Source organism: Saccopteryx bilineata, chromosome 9 (assembly GCF_036850765.1).
Source record: "Saccopteryx bilineata isolate mSacBil1 chromosome 9, mSacBil1_pri_phased_curated, whole genome shotgun sequence".
Taxonomy (NCBI): Eukaryota; Metazoa; Chordata; class Mammalia; order Chiroptera; family Emballonuridae; genus Saccopteryx; species Saccopteryx bilineata.
Window position 1 is genome coordinate 80,868,721 of NC_089498.1, and position 24,218 is coordinate 80,892,938.

A 24,218-nucleotide genomic window follows, 5' to 3' on the forward strand; every position below is an offset into this window, starting at 1 on the left:
GTGAGTGCAAGGGCCTTGGAAGCAACCCTCAAGGGCTCTTTATGTAACACAACCCTATCTGAGAGGCAACAGGGAGCCACTCTAGAGTTTGAAGAGACTGAAAGGCAAATTCAGATCTGCAGCCAAATTATTCAGTATTGCATTAATTTCAGTAAGGAAAGCATAAATGTTTACACTGGACTAAGTGTCCTTTTCTCTTTGTGTATGTGTGTGGGGTGGGAAAGGGAGAATGAAACAATAGCAGAAGAAACCCCTAAAATCTCAACAAATAGAGCAATAAAATGAGGATGCCAAGATACTCACAGAGGTACACAGGAGCCAGCCTGGCAAGCCGTGACATGGCATCGGCCGCTTCATTCTGCCCCCAGTCTCGCAGCAAAATGTAAAAAATATTGTTCTTGGATCCTGACCCCAGTGTTCCTTTGTCCATGCTGCCACTCATCAACTCACTGTTCTGGATAGTGACGTCTGGAAGGGTAATAACGATTATGCATTTAAACAATCAATTAATATACTTAGCCTCATCCTCAAAGAATTTAAGGTAGTTGAGAAAATTCATTCCCATATTAAAAATAAAGCAGAACAAACAGGAATTCAGTTTAATTGTTCCTTTGAGAGGGGGAAAAAAAATAAATCTAGCAACTTTTAAAAAGCAGGAAAAGGCCCTGACTGGGTAGCTCAGTTGGTTAGAACATCAACTCAGTATGCCAAGGTTGTGGGTTGTGGGTCTGATCCCCAATCAGGGCACATACAAGAATCAACTGACAAATGCCTAAATAAGTGGAATAACAAATCAATGTTTCTCTCTCTCTCTCTAAAATCAATCAATAAATAAAAAATTTATTAAAAAAAATAATGAAAGATCCAATTAGTTAGAGTCCTAACTCTGAAATGTCCTGGTTGATCCTCCTCTTCATCTGTGAACTGTGAATGACAACATCAAGCACTTGCCATCTTTATTTCATGGGGATGCTTTGGGCTCATATCAATGAGATCATGTACAGCAAAGTATTTTATAACCAAAGTGCAAAGCACTATGTTATTCACCTAAGATATTGAAAACTAACAGTAGCACCATCATGAAGAGTCTATCCAATAAAAAAATAAAATTCTTATCTAGAAAGAAAACAAATCTAAGAAAATCCAAAATATCTAAAAACAACAACAACAAAACCAGTGTATTTTTCAAAGGAATGGTTATAAACCTGGGAAAAAGAATGCTCTTTGAAACATTTCATCTTCATTACAAGACATAAACCTTGGCCTTTACAGAGACTCTACAGTTCTTCAGTATAGAGTTCTAAAGATCCACTTCCTATCACAAGGCCTCGCTAGCAAAGCCCACTCCTGTTGTCAGTCTGTGATGACCTCAGGAGCTCATGGCAGACAGTAAATGCTGGCGCAATGACATCAGTCTGTGGACCACACTCTGGGTGAAACGAGTCTAGATCAGTGGTTTTCAACCGTTGGTCCATGAACCAGTCGACCAGAAATTTTTTGCTGGTCTGCAAAAGTTAACCACCCTGATATTGTATGAAGATTGTAGACCCAATATCTTAGTTGAATTTGCTTATGCTCAGGGTAATTTCTACCTTAGTGGTCCCTGAAATAACTCTCCTATTTTCACTAGTCTCCAAGTGTAACAAGGTTAAAAACCACTGGCCTAGATGACTCAGTTGGCTTATACTTAAACACTCCCACTGTTTCAGCTGATGTTTATGTTATCAGAAAATTCACTGACCAAGTGAGGCAGGTAACAAAACTGGTCTTTTTCGTTATAGATTTTAGTCATACTTAATAGTCAATAAACACATTTTTGGACATAAAATTATAAATTATATGCCTTAAGTAATGAAACCCTTGTTGATGAAAAATAAAAAAACTCCAAAAAACAAAAAAGGAAAATAAAAGAAACTGCATTAAGTGATAAAAGCTACCAAAAAATACAAAAAACAAAAAAGACAGAAACTAACCACTTAAGACTAAACACCTTTGAAAAGAACATTCTAATTGCCGGATCACGTGTCTATAGGATCTCTGCTTCTAGAGAAATGGAAAATCACTTCTGAGAGGAGAAACATCAGCCACAATTCCCTGAAGAACAAACTTCCTGCCTAAGGCTAAGGCCTTAGAGAAACATCGAGCTTGTGAACGTTATTGATATCTTGCTTTTCTGACACCCCTCCCCCTCCCATAAGTATAACTCACAGGAATCATTGACACAGAGATCTTCTCCTCTCCCGCAGTACTGCTTGCCCTTGGTTCGAAGGTTGGCCCTCACTGGGTTGTCATCACTAGGTCTGAGAATGATGCTGAAGATCTGCTTTCCTGTCCAAAGGGTGACAGGCTGGAGGAGGAGAAGGAGCCAGAGCATCACTGGTCAAGTCTTGTCTCAACTACCTTTCAAGCAAATATGAGACTGCAGTGATCACATGTAAACAAGCACCATCATGGGTACATGCATTTGGGTATATGAGGATGGACAGATGGATGGACACAGACCTGTATACACACACACACAGCTCCTGCACAAACCTTTAATATTGTAGGAGGTGGGAGGCGAACTTTAATTTTCTCATCCTTGCCAACCAATATTGAAGCAATGATTTGGCAAGCCTTGGCTCGGTCAAAGAACGTGTCTTTAAGTGTGAGGAGATAGGCACCTAAAAATGTAAAGAAATACATACACAGACACACAAAGATGAAACTGAGAGGAAATCACATTTCAACTTTAAAATACATACATACTACTACTAAAATGTGACAAAACCTAGGGCTGCTTATTGGCTCTCTTCTCCAGCGAGAATCTAAGCTCCACAAGTAAAAGGACTTGGATTTACACACTCCTGTATCCTTAGTGAGTAAAACAATTTCTGTCTACAGTAAGAGCTCAATAAATGCTTATGATTCAATTAATAATCAATCAATATAAAACTTCTCAAATAGGTTCACAGTTAAACTTAGTAAACAACAGAATTAAAAAAGGCACTAAACAGCTTTCCACATTACCACATAAAACCACTGTGAATGAGAATCACTGTGTTCCAAAGTCTCCTTTCAAGTGACTTTCACAAACTCACCTGTTAGAAAATCCTGAATAGCAGCAATTAGTGGTTCTCCATTCCTTGGAGTTACAAGATTTGCTTTAGTCTGAAAAGAAAAAGGAATACAGTAAGTTAGCCGTTCTGCAGACATGTACAGTCCAAAGACCTGCACACCCAGGATGAGAAAGGAAGCCAGAGCCTTAGTCCCCTCTTTGTCACTAATTTCCAGTTGCTTCCTCTGTTGAGGGGAGAGAAGAAACCCCAGCAAGACAGACCTCAGAAGTTCCTAGCAGCACTAAAATAAAATACCGAGTGAAGATGTTTTAGACTCCTATAAAAAATTCAATTATCCAAGACTTTATTGTTATTAATAAATTCACTTCTCCAAAGATAGTTCACTTCTATGTTATCTAAGTGTGGAAGTGAACCAATTCCACACTTGTCCCCGACGATGGCAGAAGTGTTAAATTTCTCTTGACATTTAGTTCTAACAACTAACAATTTAGCAATAGGATTCAACTAAAATTTAATGAGTGCCACATTGAGCAAAGAAGGATGCTCAGGGCCCAGGTAAATTTAAAGACATCTCCGTGTGTCAGAGCGCATCTGCTCAACACTTGGTGCGGAGGTGCTCAGACGCACTTGTGGGTATTCTGGGCCTCCATGCCCGGGCTGAAAGGCAAAGACCCGTCTCTGCCTTCTTCTGAGCTATCACCTGTAGTAGTGATCTTTCAACTGGGCAGGAGACAGCTGTTCACTCTGGTTAAGGCAATTATCTGGAGTAGAGCAGCGAGCACCCTGGGGTGGGAGCAGACTGCATGAACCTGAGATGTGCATATTTTGGAGATAAGTCCTGGGTAACTAGGGCCACATTCAAGCTAGGGCCCAACTTCCTCCACTGAAACAGGACTGGTGAATCAGCACAGCAGGTGAGCTTCTCACAGGAAATTGAGTGGATTTGTCCAGATAGTAACAACAGACTCTTCTACCCAACATTGTTTTTGTTTTTAATATTAAAAAAATTTTTATTTTTATTTTACTTACTCATTTTTAGGGAGGGAGGGAGGGAGGGTGAGTGAGAGAGAGAAGGGGGAAAGAGCAGGAAGCATCAACTCCCATATGTGCCTTGACCAGGCAAGCCCAGGGATCCGAACAGGTGACCTCTCTACCCAACATTCTTGAAGACTGTTTTTACTGTTTTCATTTGTAATCCATGAAATATGTTATCATAAAATGTCTAATAAAATGGAGCTATAATAGCAAAGTCAATGGCAAAGTGTGCTTGGCTGAAGCTGATAGCTATTATCACTAATAACATTCCAAACATTCCTTTTAATTACAAAAATAACATATCCATTATAGGGAAAAAACCCCTAAAACCACTGCTTTAAGATTTGGTATATAATGCTTCCAATTTCTTTGTTATGAAGTTTCATATACATATAAACATCTACAATATTTACTAAACAACTGCATATACCACTATGTCATGATTTTAAAGAGCCACAAAGGGTTTTGTTATAACCAATTTCTTATCGATAAACATTGTCTATGTTCTATTATTGCAAATTATTTTGCAGCTCTAATTATTTCCTCTAGAGAGCTTAAAATAAAAAAGAAAGCTTTCCTTATTCTAGAGGAAATCTAATTATTTCCTCTAGAGAGTCATCAGAATGAATGACTACTGATCTATTCACCCTTTGAGTATATGAGCACAGAACAAGAACTCATTCATGGCTATCCATCTTCCATAAACCACCCACCCATCAACCATCTTGTACTCTTTTATTACCCACCAATTCCCAACACAGCACTCATTACCATTGCTACAGATATTCAGGCTTAGGAGAAAACAAGCTAGGCTCGTTTCCCCAAGTGTGATTATACCACAGGGCCTTCGCACCCGCTGCTCTTCTGTTTGAATTATTCTTTTGCTGACAGTCCCACTGCTTATTCTCCCACTTCTTTCAGAACTTGGCTCATGTTACCTTTCTAGTGGCCTTCCCAGACTATCCTAATGTGAAAGAGAACCCCCTTCATTCTTTCTTCCTTATGCTTGATCCTTTTCTTCCTAGCACTTATACTCACCTGACATATTTTGTATTTGTTTATTCCCCATCTCTCCCTACTCAGATAGGAATGAAAGCAAGAATCTGACTTTTATTCACTGCTCTGTTCCTAGAAGAGTGCTTGACACACAGTAGTACTCAATAAGCATCAACTAAATCACTTTAAAAGGCCAAAGAATCTAAAGAAATAATTCAAAAGGACTCTAAATAAAGATGGTCCTTGAGGAATTAATTCTCAAAGCAAATAAGAAAAACACGTTAGTCTGATCAGGTGGTCGCGCAGTGGATCGAGCGTCGAACTGGGATGCGGAGGACCCAGGTTTGAAACCCTACGGTCACCGGCTTGAGCACGGGCTTATCCAGCTTGAGCATGGGATCACAGACATGACCCCATGGTCGCTGGCTTGAGCTCAAGGTTGCTGGCTTGAGCAAAGGGTCACTTGCTCTGCTGTAGCCCCCTGGTGAAGGCACATATGAGAAAGTAATCAATGAACAACTAAGGAGACTAAGGAACCACAACAAAAGAATTGATCCTTCTCATCTCTCTCCCTTCCTGTCTGTCTGTCCCTCCCTCTGTCTCTGTCACAAAAAAAGAAAAAATGAAAGAAAAACATCTTAAACAACAGATGGTAGAGGAGTCATGGTGTGCTAAGTTGGGAGAAATACGGCAAATCCATTAAAATCAATCATGAAGACTGCAACAAATTGGGTATTTACAACATATTAAGCAGAAAAAAGGAAAACAAAGGGTATCTAAACCATTACAACTACCATCTAAATTAACAAACTGAGGGATGGATGAGGAACTGTTCCTTGGATGAGGAACAAACTGATTAGAGGTGGAAATAAAGAAAACTGTCATGTCTAGAAACTTTACCTGATTTAAATAACTTCCATTATTATGCTAGAATGTTTTAATAAATAAGAATCAATGTTTTAAAAAGTTGAAGACCTCAGTCTATTTTAGCACGTCTTAGAGTTATACAATTCTCCAAAAGATAAACATGTATATACAATTAAATGATACATTAAATATGTATTTAATTCATCAGAAAAGGTATGTCAACTTGGCCATGCAGAACCCTGGCAAGGGCCATAAATGCAGCACCCCCTTCCTGTGCCCACCAATCCCTATGGGCTTTAATATACTGCTCACAAAAATTAGCGGATATTTTATCACTTCATATTCATTTTGAAATATTCCCTAATTTTTGTGAGCAGTATAGATTTGCCTAGAGAATCTACTTGCCTTTACTTTAGAATCGACACTTAGCTCTCGGGCCGCGGTTTGCTGACCACTGTCCTAGCATGTGGTCTATCCTAGAGAATGTACCATGAGCACTTGAAAAGAATGTATATTCTGCTGCTTTAGGGTGAAAGGTTCTGAAGATATCTTTTAAATCCATTTAATCTAGTGTGTCCTTTAAGTCTGCTGTTTCTTTGTTAATTTTCTTTCTTGAGGATGTATCCAGTGATGTTAGTGGGGTATTGAAATCCCCTACTATTATAGTATTGCTGTTGATCTCGCCATTTATGCCCATCAAAGTCTGCTTTATATATTTAGGTGCTCCTATATTAGGTGCATAGATATTTACAATGGTTGTATCTTCCTGTTGGATTGCTCCCTTTATCGTTACGTAGTGACCTTCTGTATCTCTATAGCCTTTGTTTTAAAGTCTATTTTGTCTGACATAAGTATTGCTACCCCAGCTTTATTTTTCATTTCCATTTGCATAAAATATTTTTTTCCATCCCTTTACTTTCAGTCTATGTGTATCTTTTGTTTTGAGGTGGGTCTTTTATAGACAGCATATATATGGGTCCTGTTTTCTATCCATGCAGCTACTCTATGTCTTTTGATTGGATCATTTAATCCATTTATATTTAAAGTTATTATTAATATGTAGTTGTTTATTGCCATTTTATTCTTTAAATCTACATTCTTCTTTTACTAGATTCCCCCTCCCCCCTTTGTTCGTTTACAGCAGGTCCCTTAACATTTTCTGTAGCATTGGTTTGGTTGTAATGAATTGCTTGACTTTTTTTTTGTCTGGGAAGCTTTTTATTTTTCCTTCAATTTTAAATGATAGCCTTGCAGGATAATGAAGTCTTGGTTGTAGGCTCTTGTTTTGCATTACTTTGAATATTTCTTGCTATTCGCTTCTGGCCTCTAATGTTTCTGTTGAGAAGTCAGATGTCATCTGTCATCCTTATGTGGGTTTCTCTGTAGATAATAGACTGCTTTTCTCTTACAGCTTTCAGTATTCTTTCTTTATCTTAATTTTTGTATTTTAATTATGTGTCTTGGTGTTGGCCTTTTTGGGTTCATGGTTAATGAAACTCTCTGTGCTTCTTGAACTTGTGTGACTTTTTCCTTCATCAATTTAGGGAATTTTCCAGCTACTGTTTCTTCAATCAGATTCTCTATTCCTTGTTCTTTCTCTTCTCCTTCAGGAAGCCCTATGATGCAGTTATTTCTCTTCATGTTGTCACAGAGCTCTCTTAGAGTTCCCTCAGACTTTTTGATCCTCTTTTCCTTTTGCTCCTCTGCTTCTGTGCTTTCATTTATCTTGTCCTCTAACTCACTGATTCAATCCTCAGCTTCATCCTTCCTGCTTTTAATTCCTTCCAGTGTGGTCTGCATCTCTGATATTGTATTTATTTCTGACTGATTCCCTTTTATTATTTCAATGTCCTTTTTCATACTTGCTATCTCTTTATTTAGGTGCTCGTTATGTACATCCATTGTTGCTCTAAGATCTTTGAGCATCCTAACAATCATTATTTTAAACTCTGCATCCAGTAATTTCATTATTGCTGTCTCATTCAAATATTTTTCTGGGGATTTATCTTGTTGATTCATTTGTGTTGCATTTCTCTGCCTTTCTATGTTGTCTGTGTATAAGAAGGGTGTGGCCACAGGAGTTCAATAGGTGTGGCCTGTGTTCCCTAGGTGTGGTCTATCTGCAGGCCCACCACTGCCTCGGGGGTTCTGGCACAAGCACTGGCGGTGCCAGCCTGCTGTGGTGGTCACTGAGGCTTCTGCCTCACCTCCACAGGCAGGACTGTGTTTGTGTGCCTGGGATGCAAGCGTTGGTTGGCCCCAACTCTGCACTGCCCTCAAGGGCAGTACTATGCTCGTGTGCCTAGACTGCAAGCCTTGGCTGGTCCTCGTCCTTCGCACTATCCCCGCAGGCGGGACTATGTTTGCACGCCCAGGCAGCAAGCCTCTGTCCCGCAAGTGGGGCTGCACTCCTGTGCCTAGCCGCAAGTCTTAGCAGGTTCCCCGGCTTTCGCCTTGCCACTGTGTGCGGATTTGCAGGCCAGACCGCTCTCAAGTGCTCTACCTGCTGCTGCAGGTTGGACAGCTTTCGTGTGCCCCCTCCACCATCACGGCTGCCCTTGGCCTCTGCCCCAGCCAGCCGAGACTGCACTCATTCCAGGCCTCAGTTGCAGCCTGCCCTGGCTTCCGCCTGCACCGACGGGATGTTGCTCCTGTGTCCTGCCACTGCCGCCTGCCTTCCAGCGAGCACTCAGCAGTGTAGGGGTGGCATTGTAGCTCAGACCTCAGCACTTAATACTGTATCCCTGACGGGCTCTGTGCTTCTAAGCGGTTCTGCTCTGACTGTAGCAGGAGCGCTTCTGTTTGGCTGGTGACCTGCTTCCCTTTGCTGGTATTGCTAGTTCCAGGAAAAATATTCACCTCAGATTTGGGGAGTTACTCAGCCCAGGGTTAGGGTGGCTGTCCCTCAAAGTGTTTCTCCCTGTGTTTCGTAGATTACACTCTTTTCCTGGTACTCCAGTCTTCTCAGCTCTTCCCGCCCCCCAGAGCCCCAAGTGAGTGGTTTTGAAAGAGGTTTTCTACGCAGACCCTTTAAGACGAATCCTGTTTCTTTCTTGCAAACAGTATCCTATATTGTTTCGCAGCTAAATACTGTTTGCATGCCTCTTCTAGGCTCTGGGGCTGCAGGCCCCACCCCTCTCCGCTAAACTCACTTCCCGCCGTGTAAGTCCCTCTGGGCTGCTGCTCGCTCCTGGGAGCCAGGCAGCCCCTTCCACATTTCTGCTTTTCCTACCAGTCTCAGTGTGGCTTCTTCAGTGATCCTTAGTTAAAGAGTCCTCTTAGTGTAGTCCAAAGTTAGTTTTTCCAGATGATGGTTCTTAAAATTAAGTTGTAATGCACTTTAGTTCTAGGAGGTGGAAGTTGGTACATCTGCCTACTCCATTGCTATCTTGCAGCCCTACACTGCCATTTTCTCTCAGGAAACCACATTATAGGTCAGAATATATCAACACCCCCAAAAGCACCTAATACAGACACTAACTCACATAAACACTATAAGATGTTTTCTATCAAGGCACACCCCTTTTCACTTCTTTCATGGAGCTACAAGTGGGGCTGCAGCACTCTACGTACCCCCATTAGAACAAGGGCCTCTGCTTTAGCTTCTTCTGTTTGAGGAAGATGAAGATTCATTTCATCACCATCAAAATCTGCATTGTAGGGTGTACATACACACTCGTTAAACCTGAAGGTCCGGTGCGGCTTGACCCTGGCCTGTGGAACACAGAACAAGAGAAGAACTTAGTCGTTTATCCAAAAATTTCTTAGTTTCAAAACATTACAAAATGTCTTCCTTGCACTGGCAGGATAGCATGGTTGGTAGAGGATCATCCTAAAGCAGAGGCCACCAGTTTAACCCCTTTCAGGGCACATACAGAAACAGATTAATGTTCCTGTCTCTCTCTCACTTTCCCTTCCTCTCGTTCAAATCCATAAATAAAAATTTAAAGAAGAAAAAAAAATGAATTTTGAGAAAACTGGGAAATTTAGATTAATTTCTAGTATATTCTGTCAAATGATATATGTCACTCGGGAACTCATTCATCACCACCAATGCAGTGAACTTGCTTTTTAATACTGTGAGGCAAACATCAACACTGGAGCCATGTGAAGGGGCTCTCTCTGGCTAATGATATCACAGTTTGATATAAAAAAGATTGATGGCAGCCTGACCAGTGGTGGCAGAGTGAATTGAGTGTCGACCTAGGACACTGAAGTCCCATGTTCGAAACTCCAAGGTCGCCAGCCTGAGCATGGAATCATCAATGTAATCCTAGGTTGCTGGCTTGAGCCCAGGGTCTCTAGCTTTGCTGGAGTCCCCTCCACCTCAGTCAAGGCACATATGAGAAGCAATTAATGAACAACTAACATGCCACAACTATGAGTTGATGTTTCTTATCTTTCTCTCTCTTGCTAAAAAAAATTTATGGCAGAAGCTGATTCAAACACACTGATTGCATAAAAACCCATGACTTTATAATGACAGTGAAGAAAGAATATGCCAAAACAAATAAATACAGACCCTAAAATAATAAGTTGAAAGTAAGTGAACACAAACTTTTTACTTCCAAATTGACAATAAAGGAAAAGGGATTAGGTATTTAGACTGCTTTTCCTATATGAATTTTATTTCTAGGTAAGCAAGAAGCCTTAGTTTTTCAGTATAAGGATCTTATAAACTAAATGTGTGAAAGAAATGATAAATTAGAGCCAGCATTTTGCAGCCCCAATGAAATAATGTAGGCTCATAAAATAATAACATTCATAAATACATGAAACTATTAGAAAAAAGGTTGATGAGGAACCCTTGAAAGAAGACATCAAGGGAATCCCTACCCTTTTTAGCACAAAAGTGGGGCATTCAGATAACATGTGCTTCCTCAAGCCCTCCTGGAAGTAGCCAGTGCTACCCAGTTGTTCTTGTCAGAAAGTTGAACCTGAATTTAATCATGTCTTGGGAGCTAATTTCCAGTTTATAGGAATAAAAGGCAGAATGAAGAAATACTTAACATCATACCAATACAAACTGAGAACATGAGACATTCTTTAAGACAAACAACATGTTTTTTCCAACAATGACATTAATGTTTAAAAAAGGAGGGAATACCATTCTAGATTAATTGAGGCCTAAGATATGGATCAACCAAATTTAATGTACAGACTTTGCATTCTGGCTTGACAAATTAGCTGCAGAAAGGTTTCTGAGACTCTTGGATAATCTGATTGTGGACTGGGCACCAGACACTACCAAAGAATGACTTCACTTTGTGAGGTATGATAATGGCACTGTGGTTATTATGTGTGTCTTACTGAAGTAAACTGAAGCTCTGACTGGATAGCTCAGTTGGTGTCATCCTGATACGCCAAGGTTGAGGGTTCAATCCCCAGTTAGGGTATATACAAAGGAACCAATAAATGCCCAACTAAATGGAACAAACTGATGTTTCTCTCTCTCAAATCAATAAATTAAAAACAAACTAAATCAAACAAAAAAAATTTTATTTAAAAAAATGCTCTAAAGCCAAGCAGAAGTTTCTAGAAAAGCAAGGCTCTGTTCTTCCCAGACCCCATAATCATAACCTCATAATCATAAGCTGTTGCTTTGGTATATCCATCGTTAGGTAAAAAGACTGATGTAATATGTTCAAAAACTACTGAAAAACTGAATCCAAAAAACACTACTTTAAGAGCCTGTTTAAACACTATTTACAAATGCTTATGGATTTAATAGCTTTGAAGATGGGAAAATTGATGAATATTTAACAAATTAAAGTTGCATCTCATTTCCATTTTAATTTCCAGAGAAAGAACTGCTGCTGTTGTAAAACTATGTCACCAAAAAATATGGTTTAGGGTCTTAGTTGGAGGACTACTGCAAAGGAAAATCTAAGCATTTTAGTTCCTTAGTAATGTGATAAGTTAAATCAAAAGGCAATTTTCTGCCATATCAATTTTACATAAGTTTGTAAGCACATATATGTATGTATTTTCGTTTGCAAGTAAAATCATGCTAGTCACTTTCTCACTAATTTTCAATTAGTTCCTCTGTTTTACAGTGTATGAATATTACATTATAAATATTAAAAACATTTAAATGGAAGCTTGAAATTTAAGTTTCATTCAAATTAAAAAGTGAGAGAAAAGGAAAAATCAAAGTTATGAAAATTTGAGTTTCCTGGCAATTTAAATTTTAGATATCTGAAATTTAGCATTGCATACACAGCAATTTCCACCCCACAGAAAAGAAACCCAGGAATCTCCTACTCACCAGATGCGCCATGATGCTCAGTTTGTGCAGCGAGGGCTGCCGATTGAACAGCACCACATCCCCATCGATGAGGTGTCTCTCTACAATGTCCCCATACTTGAGCTCCTGAGCCATCTTCTCCCTATTTCCATACTTCAAAAACCTTAACATACAATAATGAACATGATGTGTGAGAACAAAGTTCCCTCACCAGGTTTTTCTCTCTTCGTATCAAGATTCCATCTCTAAAATGATCATGTTTCCATTGAATCTAAGGTGACCACAGGGGTCATCAATAAAACTACGACAAATTGATTGTAAAATATAGCTTAATTTATCCTAGGGTATTTTGTCCACCTAGACAGTAACACTAAGTGCTAGGGAATAAATTAATACTCCGTGTATATTCAATCATCAAACACGGCAAATGGCTTACCTAGGCTCACTGTAATTTAAACACGTTTCCCATATGCTAACATGTCCCAAAACTATTATGGACTGCATTCTGTGGCTAAGTATGGCAACAGTGGACTTAGTCCTGAGAAGGTTGTCACATCCCACTAGACTGGGAAAGCATTACCTTTTCATCTGTGTGTGTCTCTGCTGAATGAAATTGGCTCCTGGGTGAACTTCAGGTCCATTTTGAACCAGTTTTCTCAAAAAGTTAATGTTTGCTTTGTTGACCTGCAGGACCACAATGATACTTAGATTTTGCTTCTTATACCTCTACCAGTTGTATACTATACTGAGTTGTCTCAATCTTACTTTCTGTGTGGTTCTAGGAGAAAGAGTGCAGCACCCTGGGCACCCTGCTGCCTAGGGTCTTGAATGTAATGACAATGGCTTGGCACATGGGAGCTCAGGTTCCAGTCTGAACTTGGTCACTCACTCACTGGATGACATGGCCAAGTCTTTCACTGGCCTTTGATATCACTATCAGTAAAATAAGTGGGCTGGATCGATCCTGTAGGAACATTCCAGCACATACTGTGATCCTAAGCCCATTGGCAACTTTAACGGCAATGATTCACCATGGGTTCCTAAGGCTCAAAGCTGTGGCACCAGCACCTGAGGCCCTGGTCTGCGCTGCAGGGTCCTACAACCTCTTGAACAAGTCTCCTGGAACCCCATCCCAGAGGAGACTGGATCACCAGTACCTCAACTGAGGTGACTGTACACAAGTTTTACCAGAACCATCTATGATCTGGACTCATTATGAATCTCAAGGGCGAAGCCATTAATATCCCCGTTACTAGGCCTTGTACCGTACACTTTATAGTTATGATGAGTGTGGACTGGGTGTAAAGCGGTGCAGCCTTTCTGGTTATGCATCAACAGCCTTAAAGTATTCAAGGCCTTGACTCAATGATTCTAAGGTTTTAAAAAGAAAAACCCATCTCAAGAAAATTAACTGTGTGTGGTGCTTATCATTTAGTTACTTTAAGGCATGAGGTACGAAGAAACATAAAAGATGTCAAAGATGGTATTACTTGGAAAAAAAGTTGCAGGACAGTGTATTTAATTCATCTGTGAGTACATACACTGTCTGGTTATATATGCTGTGGACATTGCATACGGTGATGTAGGTGTAAAACCTGAAACAAACTGGAAAGATACACACACTAACACACACCTAACTGTGGGCTGGGTGGGTTCCTGAGGATTTTCTACTACTGTCTGTTGCTTGGAATCTTAGACTCTAACATAAAAGACTGGATTAGGAACAAAAGACTCAAGCAGCTGAATGGTACTTACTTTCTCAGGAAAAGTTAGGATTTTGGCCACATGAACTGGCACAGCTACCTCATCAATTCGGAGGTTGGGGTCAGGTGAGATGACTGTTCTGCCTGAAAAATCCACCCTCTTTCCTGAGAGATTGCCTCTAAATCGACCTAAATAAATAAAAAGGTGTCACAGGCCTCCAAACACAAGGTGAACCATTTGGCTAATATTAGCAGGAGACAAAGGAAAGTCTGTGATCTCCAATTAGTTAAGTTGGACATGCACTCAAAAACAAACAAACAAACAAAGGCAGAAGACTGTCTTCTCCACATTTTGTTGGCAACGTACCCTGCTTTCCCTTCAGGCGCTGGACAAAGCCCCTGGTCCATTTCTTGGGCGCCATGTTAAGGGGAATGCCCGAGAGCTCACTGTTGATGTAGAGGGCACACTGCAGCTGCAAGAAGTCCCAGTCCTCCATGATCATCTGGGTCTTAGCTCCTGATATCCGATGCTAAAGATGAGCAGAGAATGAAGAGAAACAAGCCTCGTCAATGTGACATTCCTGCAAGTGTCTGCATAGTTACACTCCAAAACTTAGGGCTTGCCAATGCTAATGGGAAGCACTGACCTTTTTAATGACATCATTTAGGAAAATGATTTCTGTCAGTTTCATTGTCAGATCGTCTTCATTGGTGCCAGATTTCAAGTCGCTCACGACTGAGGGTCTGATACACAAGGGTGGCACTAAAAGTCGCGTGAGAATCAAATCAGCGGGCTTTCCAGCTTCTGGGTTCATCAGAAGAAGAGGAACGTCTTCAGCTGGGATTTGCTTAAATAAATTCAGAACTACTAAGGGATTCAAGTTTTCCTATGGAGAGGAAAGAGATATATTAATTTCCCACAGCTTGGGCTAGGCTTACTTCTCCATGCTCCAGTCTATTCACCACTTACAGGAAGCGTGAGTGATGACAGAGAAATGAAATCATGGTAGAGCTATACCTCGAAAAGTATGAAACCATTAAAAAAAAAAAGGACACTGCTGTTGCCATGAAAGGTGTTCACAAAATATTAGTAAATCAAATAAGCATGTGTACAATATGAGCTCATTCAGGATGCACATCTATACAGAAAAGAGGAAATAAAAGAGTTTACCAAGGTTTTAACAGTGCTGTCTTTTGCTAAGTCGAATTTTAACTGTTTTGCTTCTAATTTTACACTTAAGTTTTTGGCACTGAACTTACATTGGTCTGTATTAATTTAACAGAAGTGCCATAGTGGAACAAACAACTTACTCATACTACATGAATTAGGCAAATTATCAGAGATATTCAAAGATCAAAGGCAAGAATGATCACCTTGTGTCTTGTTGCTGCTTATTAATTTTTCTTGCGATCAAGGATTGTGTGACTGAGAATATATGCTACAACCAGAATTTGCTATGCTTAACGAGGAGCAAAGTTCAGAAACTGTTTGAACAGCTACTCCCTTAGAACAGTGATACAAAAGAAAGTTACTGCGGTCCCACCCTGGGGAAAATGGAAGTGAAGTCGGGGAGAAGGAAAGGAAGGTTTCCCAATCCACACCATGTCGCTTGAGTGCTAAAACCTTCGATGGCCCACACTCCTCAGAGCAGGAGGCCCTCTACAAAGTGGTCTCAGTTGTTTGTCTTTGGCCTGCACACCACTGACCTGGCAAGAAGTCTTGCTCTATCACTCACTGTCATCTTGCACAATGCTACCTTATAATGTTGTGAGGATTCAGTGAATGAGGCAACCCGTCTAAAGCACCTGGAATAGTACCTGTGTAAAACAGCTGTCACTAAATATGAAGTACTTCCATATCACTTGGTCTTTCAAACAGAACCTCCACTTCAGAACGAGCCTAGACCCTGTCACCTGGACATTTGGAGATTACTGCCCTTGGCACTGTAAACCCTAGTGACATTGAAGAACCAGATCAAACCACACCTGTCCTCACAGTCTTCCCTAACCAAGTCCAAAGTGACATTTTCCTTCTGATTTCCCACTAAACTTACTGACCTTGCCATTCTGTGACACTCAGCACTGCGGCCTATGATATTAGTCATCTTTTCACAGATTAATGGCTGCTGACACATCCGAACTGTGGGATCTTTGAGAGCAGACCCAGTGCCTGGTAGTTCCTGATGGTTCCCCATAGGTCTGACAGGGTCTGGTACTCAGTAGCCCCTCAACTAATATGAGAGTTTCATACAGTATCAATTCTAGACAATACCATGTAAACTAAGAACTAATCAGATTCAGCCTGACCAGTGGTGGTGCAGTAGACAGAGTGTCGACCCAGAACACTGAGGTTGCCGGCTTAAGCACAGGATCATTGACACAATCCCAAGGTTGCTGGTTTAAGATCAAAGTCACCAGTATGAGCAAGAGGTCACTGGCTCAGCTTGAGCCCGAGGTCATAGGTCCAATCCCCAGTAAAGGCACGTATGAAAAGCAATCAATGCATAACTAAAGTGAAGCAACTTCAAGTTGATGTTTCTCTCTCTCCCCCTTCCTGTCTCTCTCTCCTTCTCTCTTTCTCAATAAATAATCAAACTCAGAGCAAGGTAAAAACAAGACACTTCATAAATTCTCTTGGTTAAGTTTGTGCCAATTAAAATAATGAAAATTACCTACAATTTCTTATGTCTCATTATCCAAGTGAGAAACAAGATCTTTCAGTTTATGCTCTACACAGCTATTTTACAGTTTTTTACAATAAAAATATAACACGTTATCCGGACAATTGAAAATTTGTTAGCTACAAGGCCAGTACACATTATACTTGGTGTTAAACATCTGTCACATGAAGTATTCCTGGAGATCTAACATAACTGGACTTCTGGCTTTGAAGCTGTAGGGACAGAACACGTGTGAGACCTGGGGGCGGGGAGGCAGGAGGCAGGCACATCCATCAGGCTCACCTGCGCTCTCCCCAGCAGCGGCTCCACTTCCTTGTTATGCTCGATGGCGGTTTCAAAAGACTGAAGGAAATTAGACACAATAGGATCCACCACTTTTTTGTTGGTTTTGTATTTCTCATGAATTATCTTTAGTAATCCACATTTCTTTACAGTACCTGTAAGAATTTGTTCACCAAGGTTTAGTCAATGAGGTTCTTGGTTAGGCTGGCCTGTTGCAGCCTGGTTATTGAAATTGCTATAGCAATGAGAGATGCAAGGTGCATTTCCTAGCAGGGCATCAGCTGCTAGGCTCTAAAGGCCAATTAACAAGGAAAAGATGACCTGGAAACCCTGCATAAAACTAGCAAGCAAAGCAGAGAGAATGAGTGGAGAGGGCCACTGCTTAGCCTTCTCGGCACTCTGCTTACCATTAAAGGCGCCACAGTGATGGCAGATATTCCTTTTTCGGCATTTGTCAGAGATTTTCTTCTTCAGCCCTCGCTTCTGCAGGTAGGTCAGGCTGGGCCTCTTCAGATAATCCAGAAACTGTTTCTTCTCCTCCTGGGACAGCATGATGTGGCAGCAGGTTTTGCAGATCATCTTTCAAAAATTAAACAAAACAGATAAAGGATAAGAGGATGAACGGCACCCCCACTTCATGCCCAGGACACTGAACAGAGTGGCCACAGGCACAGGTCTACATGAAGACATGCACACAGAGACAGCCATGCTCACGAGAATGCCAGCCAGTCATAGCTGGCTGGCAGGGGTTTGTTCTTTGTGTTGTGCTGTATTACTTGAATTATGATTTTATTATCTTTTACAATGTTCATCTTCCACCTACTCAAGGAAATTCAAGGAATAAACTCTTTGGGGGGGTTAACACACAGTATAGTGTAAAGTGATATGTTATAGAATTGGGCACCTGAAACCTGTATAATTATGTTAACCAGTGTTACTCCAATAAATTAAAAAAAAATTTTTTTTGGAGGGGTATTTTTCTGAAGTGAGAAGCAGGGAGGCAGAGAGACAGACTTCCACATGCACCCAACTGGGATCCATCCAGCAAGTCCACTAGGGGGTGATGCTCTGCCCATCTGGGGCATTGCTCCATTGCAACTGGAGCCATTCTAGCGCCTGAGGCAGAGGCCATGGAGCCCTCCTCAGTGCCCAGGCCAACTTTGCTCCAATGGAGCCTTGGCTGCGGGAGGGGAAGAGAGAGACAGAGAGGAAGGAGAGGGGGAGGGGTGGAGAAGCAGATGGGCGCTTCTTCTGTGTGCTCTGGCCGGGAATCGAACCCGGGACTTCCACACCCTGGGCCGACGCTCTACTGCTGAGCCAATCGACCACGGCCTCCAATAAATTCAATTTTAAAAAAAGAATACTTACGCAACTTAGTTTATTGAAGATAAAATATGTATTTAGTATAAAAATTTTCCCTAATGTATCTCCCACCACTCATATTTCCTAAGCTCACTGCCGTGTCCCTAATTGATAACTGTCAAGCTCACATCTGGATGTGACAGTCACACACTTACCTGTAAGATGCCTATCACTGCTCTGAAGTACCCCACGTGAAAACATGGCAGCTCCAAGTCAATGTATCCGTAGTGGCCCAGACAGTCAGCCAAGTTTTTCCCACAGGTCTCACAAGGACGGTCCTTCTCACTCGTACCCTTTGAATAAAAGCACACCCAGATATCAATAATGACTATTGGACAGCCGTCCAACCAGGTGGCCAGGTGACTCAGAAACAGAATCACCTGGAAAGCTAAAGTGTATTCCTATCCAAGGGGCTGACGGCTGGGGGTCCTGAGATGCACAGGGGAACAGGTTGGATGGAAAGAAGCTCTTGCTTCTACCAGCCTGGTAAGTCACCTATTTCATCAGCATGTTAAAACACAAGGAACCAGGAACGGTCAGGGGTCTTACCATCCTATGGTCGAGCACCCCATACAACAAGGGTGCATGGTTGTTGTCCTGGCTGTACAGGTTCTTACTCACAACTTGGATGTGTGCCTGTTGGCGCATCTGCTCGGGTGACTTCATACCAAAGCAGATGTGGCTTCTGGAATGAAAAGAAACACAGGAGCAATTATATCAAAACCACTACCGAAAATGGTGATTATACACGTGATCCACCATAACCAAACACATCCTTCCAATTCTCTACAGGCTCTGCTCTTCCATTATTATATACGGTCTACCGGAAAGTTCTGTCCGTTTTTGGAATAAAACAAAATACAAATTTTTCTTACCGTCAATAAACTTTATTAAATAATTGCCATTACTATTAATGATTTCTTGCCAACATGAGGGCAATTTGTATATCCCATTTTTGAAAAATGCTTTATCTTTTGATGCAAAAAATAGAACCAGTGCTTGTTTGATATCTTCATTTTTGAATTTTTTGCCCTTCAAAAAATTTTGTAAGGACAAAAACAAGTGATAGTCAGAGGGTGCTAAGTCCGGGGAATATGGTGGATGCGACAGAATTTCCCAGCCTAGTTCTGCAATTTTTTGACGAGTCCCTAAAGCAGCATGTGGCCTGGCATTATCATGATGCAGTATGATGTTCTTCTTATTGAACATTGCCAGCCTCTTTTCTTGGACTGCTGTCTTTTTTTTTTTTTTTTTATCTTTTTTATTTTTTTATTTATTCATTTTTTTAATTCTTTATTTATTTATTCATTTTAGAGAGGAGAGAGAGACAGAGAGAGACAGAGAGGAGAGAGAGATAGGGGGGAGGAGCTGGAAGCATCAACTCCCATATGTGCCTTGACCAGGCAAGCCCAGGGTTTCGAACCGGCGACCTCAGCATTTCCAGGTCGACGCTTTATCCACTGCGCCACCACAGGTCAGGCTTGGACTGCTGTCTTTAAATTATCCAGTTGCTGACAATACTTCTCCGAATTGAGCTTTTCATTTGGTTTTAAAAGCTCATAATGTATTGGTCCTTGAATGTCCCACCATATGCACAACATTCTCTTATTCAGAGTCAAATTTGGTTTAGAGATGGAAGGGCTAGGTTTCCGGGTTCACAATATGCCCTTTTCCTTACAATGTTCTCGTAGGTAATCCACTTTTCATCCCCAGTTATCATCCGGTTAAAGAAGGGCTCGATTTTGTTCCAAGCAAGCAGAGATGTGCGTATGACGACTCGATCATCCAAATTCTTCTGACTTAATTCATGTGGCACCCATCTTGAATATTTCCACACCAATCCTATCTTCCGAATATGGTCCGAAATGGTTTGCTGAGCTGAATTAAGCCTTTCTGCGATCTCCGATGTTGTCAGAAAAGGATCTTGCTCCAACATGGTATTAACATTGTCATCGTTCAAAGATGGTCGCCCAGAACGTGGCTTATCAGAAAGGTCGAAATCACCTGTTTCGAATTTTTCGAGCCATCTTCTGCATGTCCTATCAGAAACTGTACCTTCACCAAACACTTTCAATAAATTTCTACATGCTTCTGTAGCATTTCTTCCTTGTTGAAATTCGTAAAAATTATAGTGGCGTAAATGAACTTTATCAGTAGCCATGGGTACACATAAGACTAATGTGAATCAACTTTGTTTTAGTTAATTTGCAATGTCAGTATGTATACATTAAGTGATAAAAATAGAGAGGCACACATGCACCAAATAAACATGTGCTTACGTGTTGAAACTTGTTGTGATAGAAACGGACAGAACTGGACAGAACTTTCGGGTAGACCTGATATATTCAAACCTCTCCCATTTTTTCTTGGTAAGCATTCCTTCATCCTGCTGGAATTGTTTCTACTCTATCAAGTGAAATGGTGTTCAGCAAGGTCACCGAGTCTACCTGCTTGTTGCCAAACTTAATTAATTAGAACATTCCCATTTTGTCTAGCTGTAGCATTAGCAATTATGCTTCTGTCCTTGTCCCTTGTAATCATGAAATACTGTCTTCTCATGGCTTTGGTGACACCATATACTCTGAGTTTTCTTCTCTTCCATGGCTGTTGCTTTTGTGGTCTCTTTTTCTACTGCCATTGCTTAAATACTGGCATCCCTCCCTACCTAGGGTTATAACCCTCATCCTCTTTTCATTCTGCACATTCCTCCTGAGTGATCGTGTCCCTTGATTATATGTTGGTGTCTGTTTAATCCCTGTCTGTAGGCCAGCTACCTCTACTGGGCTGGAGACCATACAGACACCCCTTCCAGACAGCTACACTTAGATATCCCATAGGCACCTCAAACTCGATACATTCAAAATAGGGCCCAATACGTTCCCTACCAAATCTGTTCCTTCATTCATTTTCTCTCAAACTGAGAGTTTACAATGTTCCAGCCACCATTCCGAGGGGCTGAGAATACAGATTACATAAGACAAACTAGGTGCCTGCCAATGTGGAGCTCACAGTTCAGGGTAGGCAAGGCAGATAACACACTGACACACAAAAGTGAATAAATGCACAGAATGAAAATGATGTGAAAGGGTAGGGAGAGTCTGAGGAGCCTGCTTTATGTTGTGTGATCAGAAAGTCTAGCTATAAAATTGACTTTTAAGCTGAATTTTGAGTAAAAAGGAACCAGCAAGAAGATGACTCATTGGTTGAGCACTTGAAATAGAGCATTAAATAGGGCAAGGGTCCTAGGGACTAGCACAAGCTTGGCATTTTCAAGGAACCAAATAAAAGTTGCATACTAGAGCACAGAAAGCTAACGGTACAAGATGAAATCGCCTGACCAAGTGGTAGTGCAGTGGATAGACTGTCAACCCAGGATGCTGAGGACCCAGGCTCAAAACCTTGAGCTCACTTGCCTGAGTGTGAGCTCACCAGCTTGAGTGTGGTGTCACTGCTTAAGCATGGGATCATAGACATGACACCACGGTAGCTGGTTTGAAGCCCAAGGTCACTCACTGGCTCAGCTGGAGTTCCCTGGTCAAGGCACGTATGAGAATGCAATCAATGAACAACTGAAGTGTTGCAATGAGGAGTTGATATCTCATTTTTCTCCCTTTCTGCCTGTCTGTCTCTATCTCTCTCTCTCTCAGAAAAATAAAAATAAAATAAAGAAGTCACTGTGGTGTGCAGGGGCCAGATCACGTAGGGCTTGAGAACTATGGTAGGGAATCTAAACGTCAGTGCAAAGAAACCACTAGATTTTCAGCTGAACTGTCAGGAATGTAATCTGCATCTAAATGGAGTCCCTTGGGTTGCTTTGTGAGAACAGATTACATATGAATACAGGCGGGATTGTGGGTGTGAGAGGCCAGGGTAGATTTGGATAGATGGCCTGGGAGCATTCACCCAAGTAAGGCAATGTTATTCCCCGGTCCACTGAAAGACAGCCATCATACAGCTGCCCAAGCAAGAAATTCTATTTGTCAATCACATTTCTCCCTTACCTCAACCCTACCCACTTCATACCCTACCAGTGGCCGGCAAACTCATTAGTGAACAAAGCCAAATGTCAGCTGTACAACGATAGAAATTTCTTTTGAGAGCCAAATTTCTTTACCGAGGTAGCGCCCGCACGTGGTATTTTGTGGAAGTACCACACTCAAGGGGCCAAAGAGCCGCATGTGGCTCGCGAGCAGCAGTTTGCCTAACCCCACCCTAACCCCTTGGAATCCACTGCTCTCCAATGACTCTACTACTCTAGTGTGGGCCATCGTCATCCTCAGCCCGGGTCCCTGGGGTGGCCTCCCTCTACTTCTGTCTCTTGAATCAAGAGATCTTTCAGAAAAACTCTTAGCACACCTCCTCTCCCTTGCTTAATTAAAACCCTCCAAAGGTCTCTCGCTGCTTGCAAGAGGACTCTAGAACACAGCTGCAAATCTCCTGCTTCCTTCTCATCACCCACCCGTGCTTCCTCTAGTATGCTCCTGAAAAAGGCTGGTCTGTCCTATGTTCTTCTGTCTGAACCTCTTTCCCGTTTGGTGCTCTCTGAAGCCTCTATGCCTACCCTGTCCTTGCACTTGTCCTAGCCAACGCTGGCTTGCCTACCTTCTCCAGGTAGACTAAGCAGTCAGGTCTTAATTCATGTCGTATCTCCAAGGCCTGTCACTGGGACTAGCACACAGTACCTTCCTCAGTAACTGTCTGCCGTCAGGACGAGTGATTTTCATCTGGGGGCTCTAAGGAGAGGCATGGCCTAATAAATAAGCTCTGAAGGAGAAGGCCCAGAGCAGCGGCGTCACTTCTAAGCTGCTCTCCACGGCCGGTGGGACAGTCCTAACTGACGAGTCTACCTTTTCCGTCAATAATGCTGCCTCTCTGTCATGTGCTCCACAGCACAGCCAGGATTACACAGTCCTGCCCTGCAATGCTCGCCACGCTGCAGCGGGAAGAGAGGGATCACCGCTTGACCTCGGCAGGGCTAGCGCGTCGCCGATGCTCACGCCCCATCCCGCCCGGCCCAGGGACCACCCCGGCCGGCAGTCCCCTGATGAAATGCTTTCTGCCTGATCACTACTCTTTGATTTCCCCGGGTAGTTCTGATCTTTGCCCACACCTTCGGCTTGTTCCGGGCCTGCTCCTTCCAAATGGCCCTCACCTCAATCCCTTGAAAACCCAAGACCCCGACCTCGGACCCCTCTGCCCCTCGTTTCTCCTCCCTTTGGCCACTCTTGCTCCATCTTACATTTTTTTGGCCACATCCGTCTCCCGGAACTGCTCCTTCACCATGGTGACGGCTGCCGGGGTACCACTCCGGGAGCTGGGTCAGAAATACGTTTCCACACCTCCGCGGAGTGCCTTTCCACTCGTTACTGACATAACCGCCGCATCCTCTCGGCCACCGTAAGGCACCCCACGTGGACGCTTCCGCTTCCGCTACTCGCCGGCTCGTCTGTCAAGAGAGGCTTCCGCACGCTGAATTTTTAGTTCTACCTACATTGCCGTCTTGCGGCACCGCCTTGAAACTGCGGTGAGGTCGTCCCTGTATTTTCAAAATCCCATTGCTGCGCCGTTTCTCCAGGTCATCTGACACCTGCAGAGCAGTTACAATGAATTGCCTCAGGACTTTTAGAGAATCAGCGAGCCAAAAATTGCATAAAATTAAAAATAGTCATTATCAACATTAATACCATTTGAATTAAAGCCTGTAATTGTTTAAGGAGAGTTGGAGCCTAAAATTAGTCCTCCTAAGGAACAGACAGCACCATCTGGAGGCCCACCCCTTCAGTGTGGCAGAAAATACTGGCCATGCATGTTCCTCTAGCTCACAGTTATTTTTAAAAATTATTTATTTATGTATTTATTGGTTTTTAAAGAGAGGGAAAGGGAGAGAGAGAGAGAGAGAGAGAGAGAGAGAGAGAGAGAGAGAGAGAGAGAAACATAGGTTTGTTTGTTCCATATATTTATGCATTGGGCCTTCTGCACTTTCAAT

The 24,218-nt window shown here is 42.0% G+C and overlaps 1 protein-coding gene across 2 annotated transcripts in view; it reads right to left on the bottom strand.

The window, feature by feature from the left end:
- The window catches only part of POLR3A (RNA polymerase III subunit A), a 48,694-nt gene extending 25,046 nt beyond the window's left edge, over positions 1-23,648 (bottom strand). Inside the window, exons 1-15 of one of the 2 annotated variants that reach the window (XM_066242930.1) lie at positions 23,472-23,647; positions 18,782-18,917; positions 18,388-18,525; positions 17,278-17,449; positions 16,871-17,025; positions 14,555-14,794; positions 14,275-14,437; positions 13,960-14,096; positions 12,785-12,888; positions 12,226-12,367; positions 9,531-9,671; positions 3,081-3,150; positions 2,536-2,663; positions 2,209-2,347; positions 304-468 (exon numbers count right to left, since the gene is read on the bottom strand). In XM_066242930.1, the coding sequence (XP_066099027.1) occupies positions 304-468; positions 2,209-2,347; positions 2,536-2,663; positions 3,081-3,150; positions 9,531-9,671; positions 12,226-12,367; positions 12,785-12,888; positions 13,960-14,096; positions 14,275-14,437; positions 14,555-14,794; positions 16,871-17,025; positions 17,278-17,449; positions 18,388-18,525; positions 18,782-18,917; positions 23,472-23,515 (2,074 nt within the window). In that variant the 5' untranslated portion in view covers positions 23,516-23,647. Of the gene's footprint in view, positions 1-303; positions 469-2,208; positions 2,348-2,535; positions 2,664-3,080; positions 3,151-9,530; positions 9,672-12,225; positions 12,368-12,784; positions 12,889-13,959; positions 14,097-14,274; positions 14,438-14,554; positions 14,795-16,870; positions 17,026-17,277; positions 17,450-18,387; positions 18,526-18,781; positions 18,918-23,471 lie in introns of both variants that reach the window. The other variant, XM_066242931.1, reaches the window with a different exon arrangement.
- Positions 23,649-24,218: the final 570 nt, after the last annotated feature.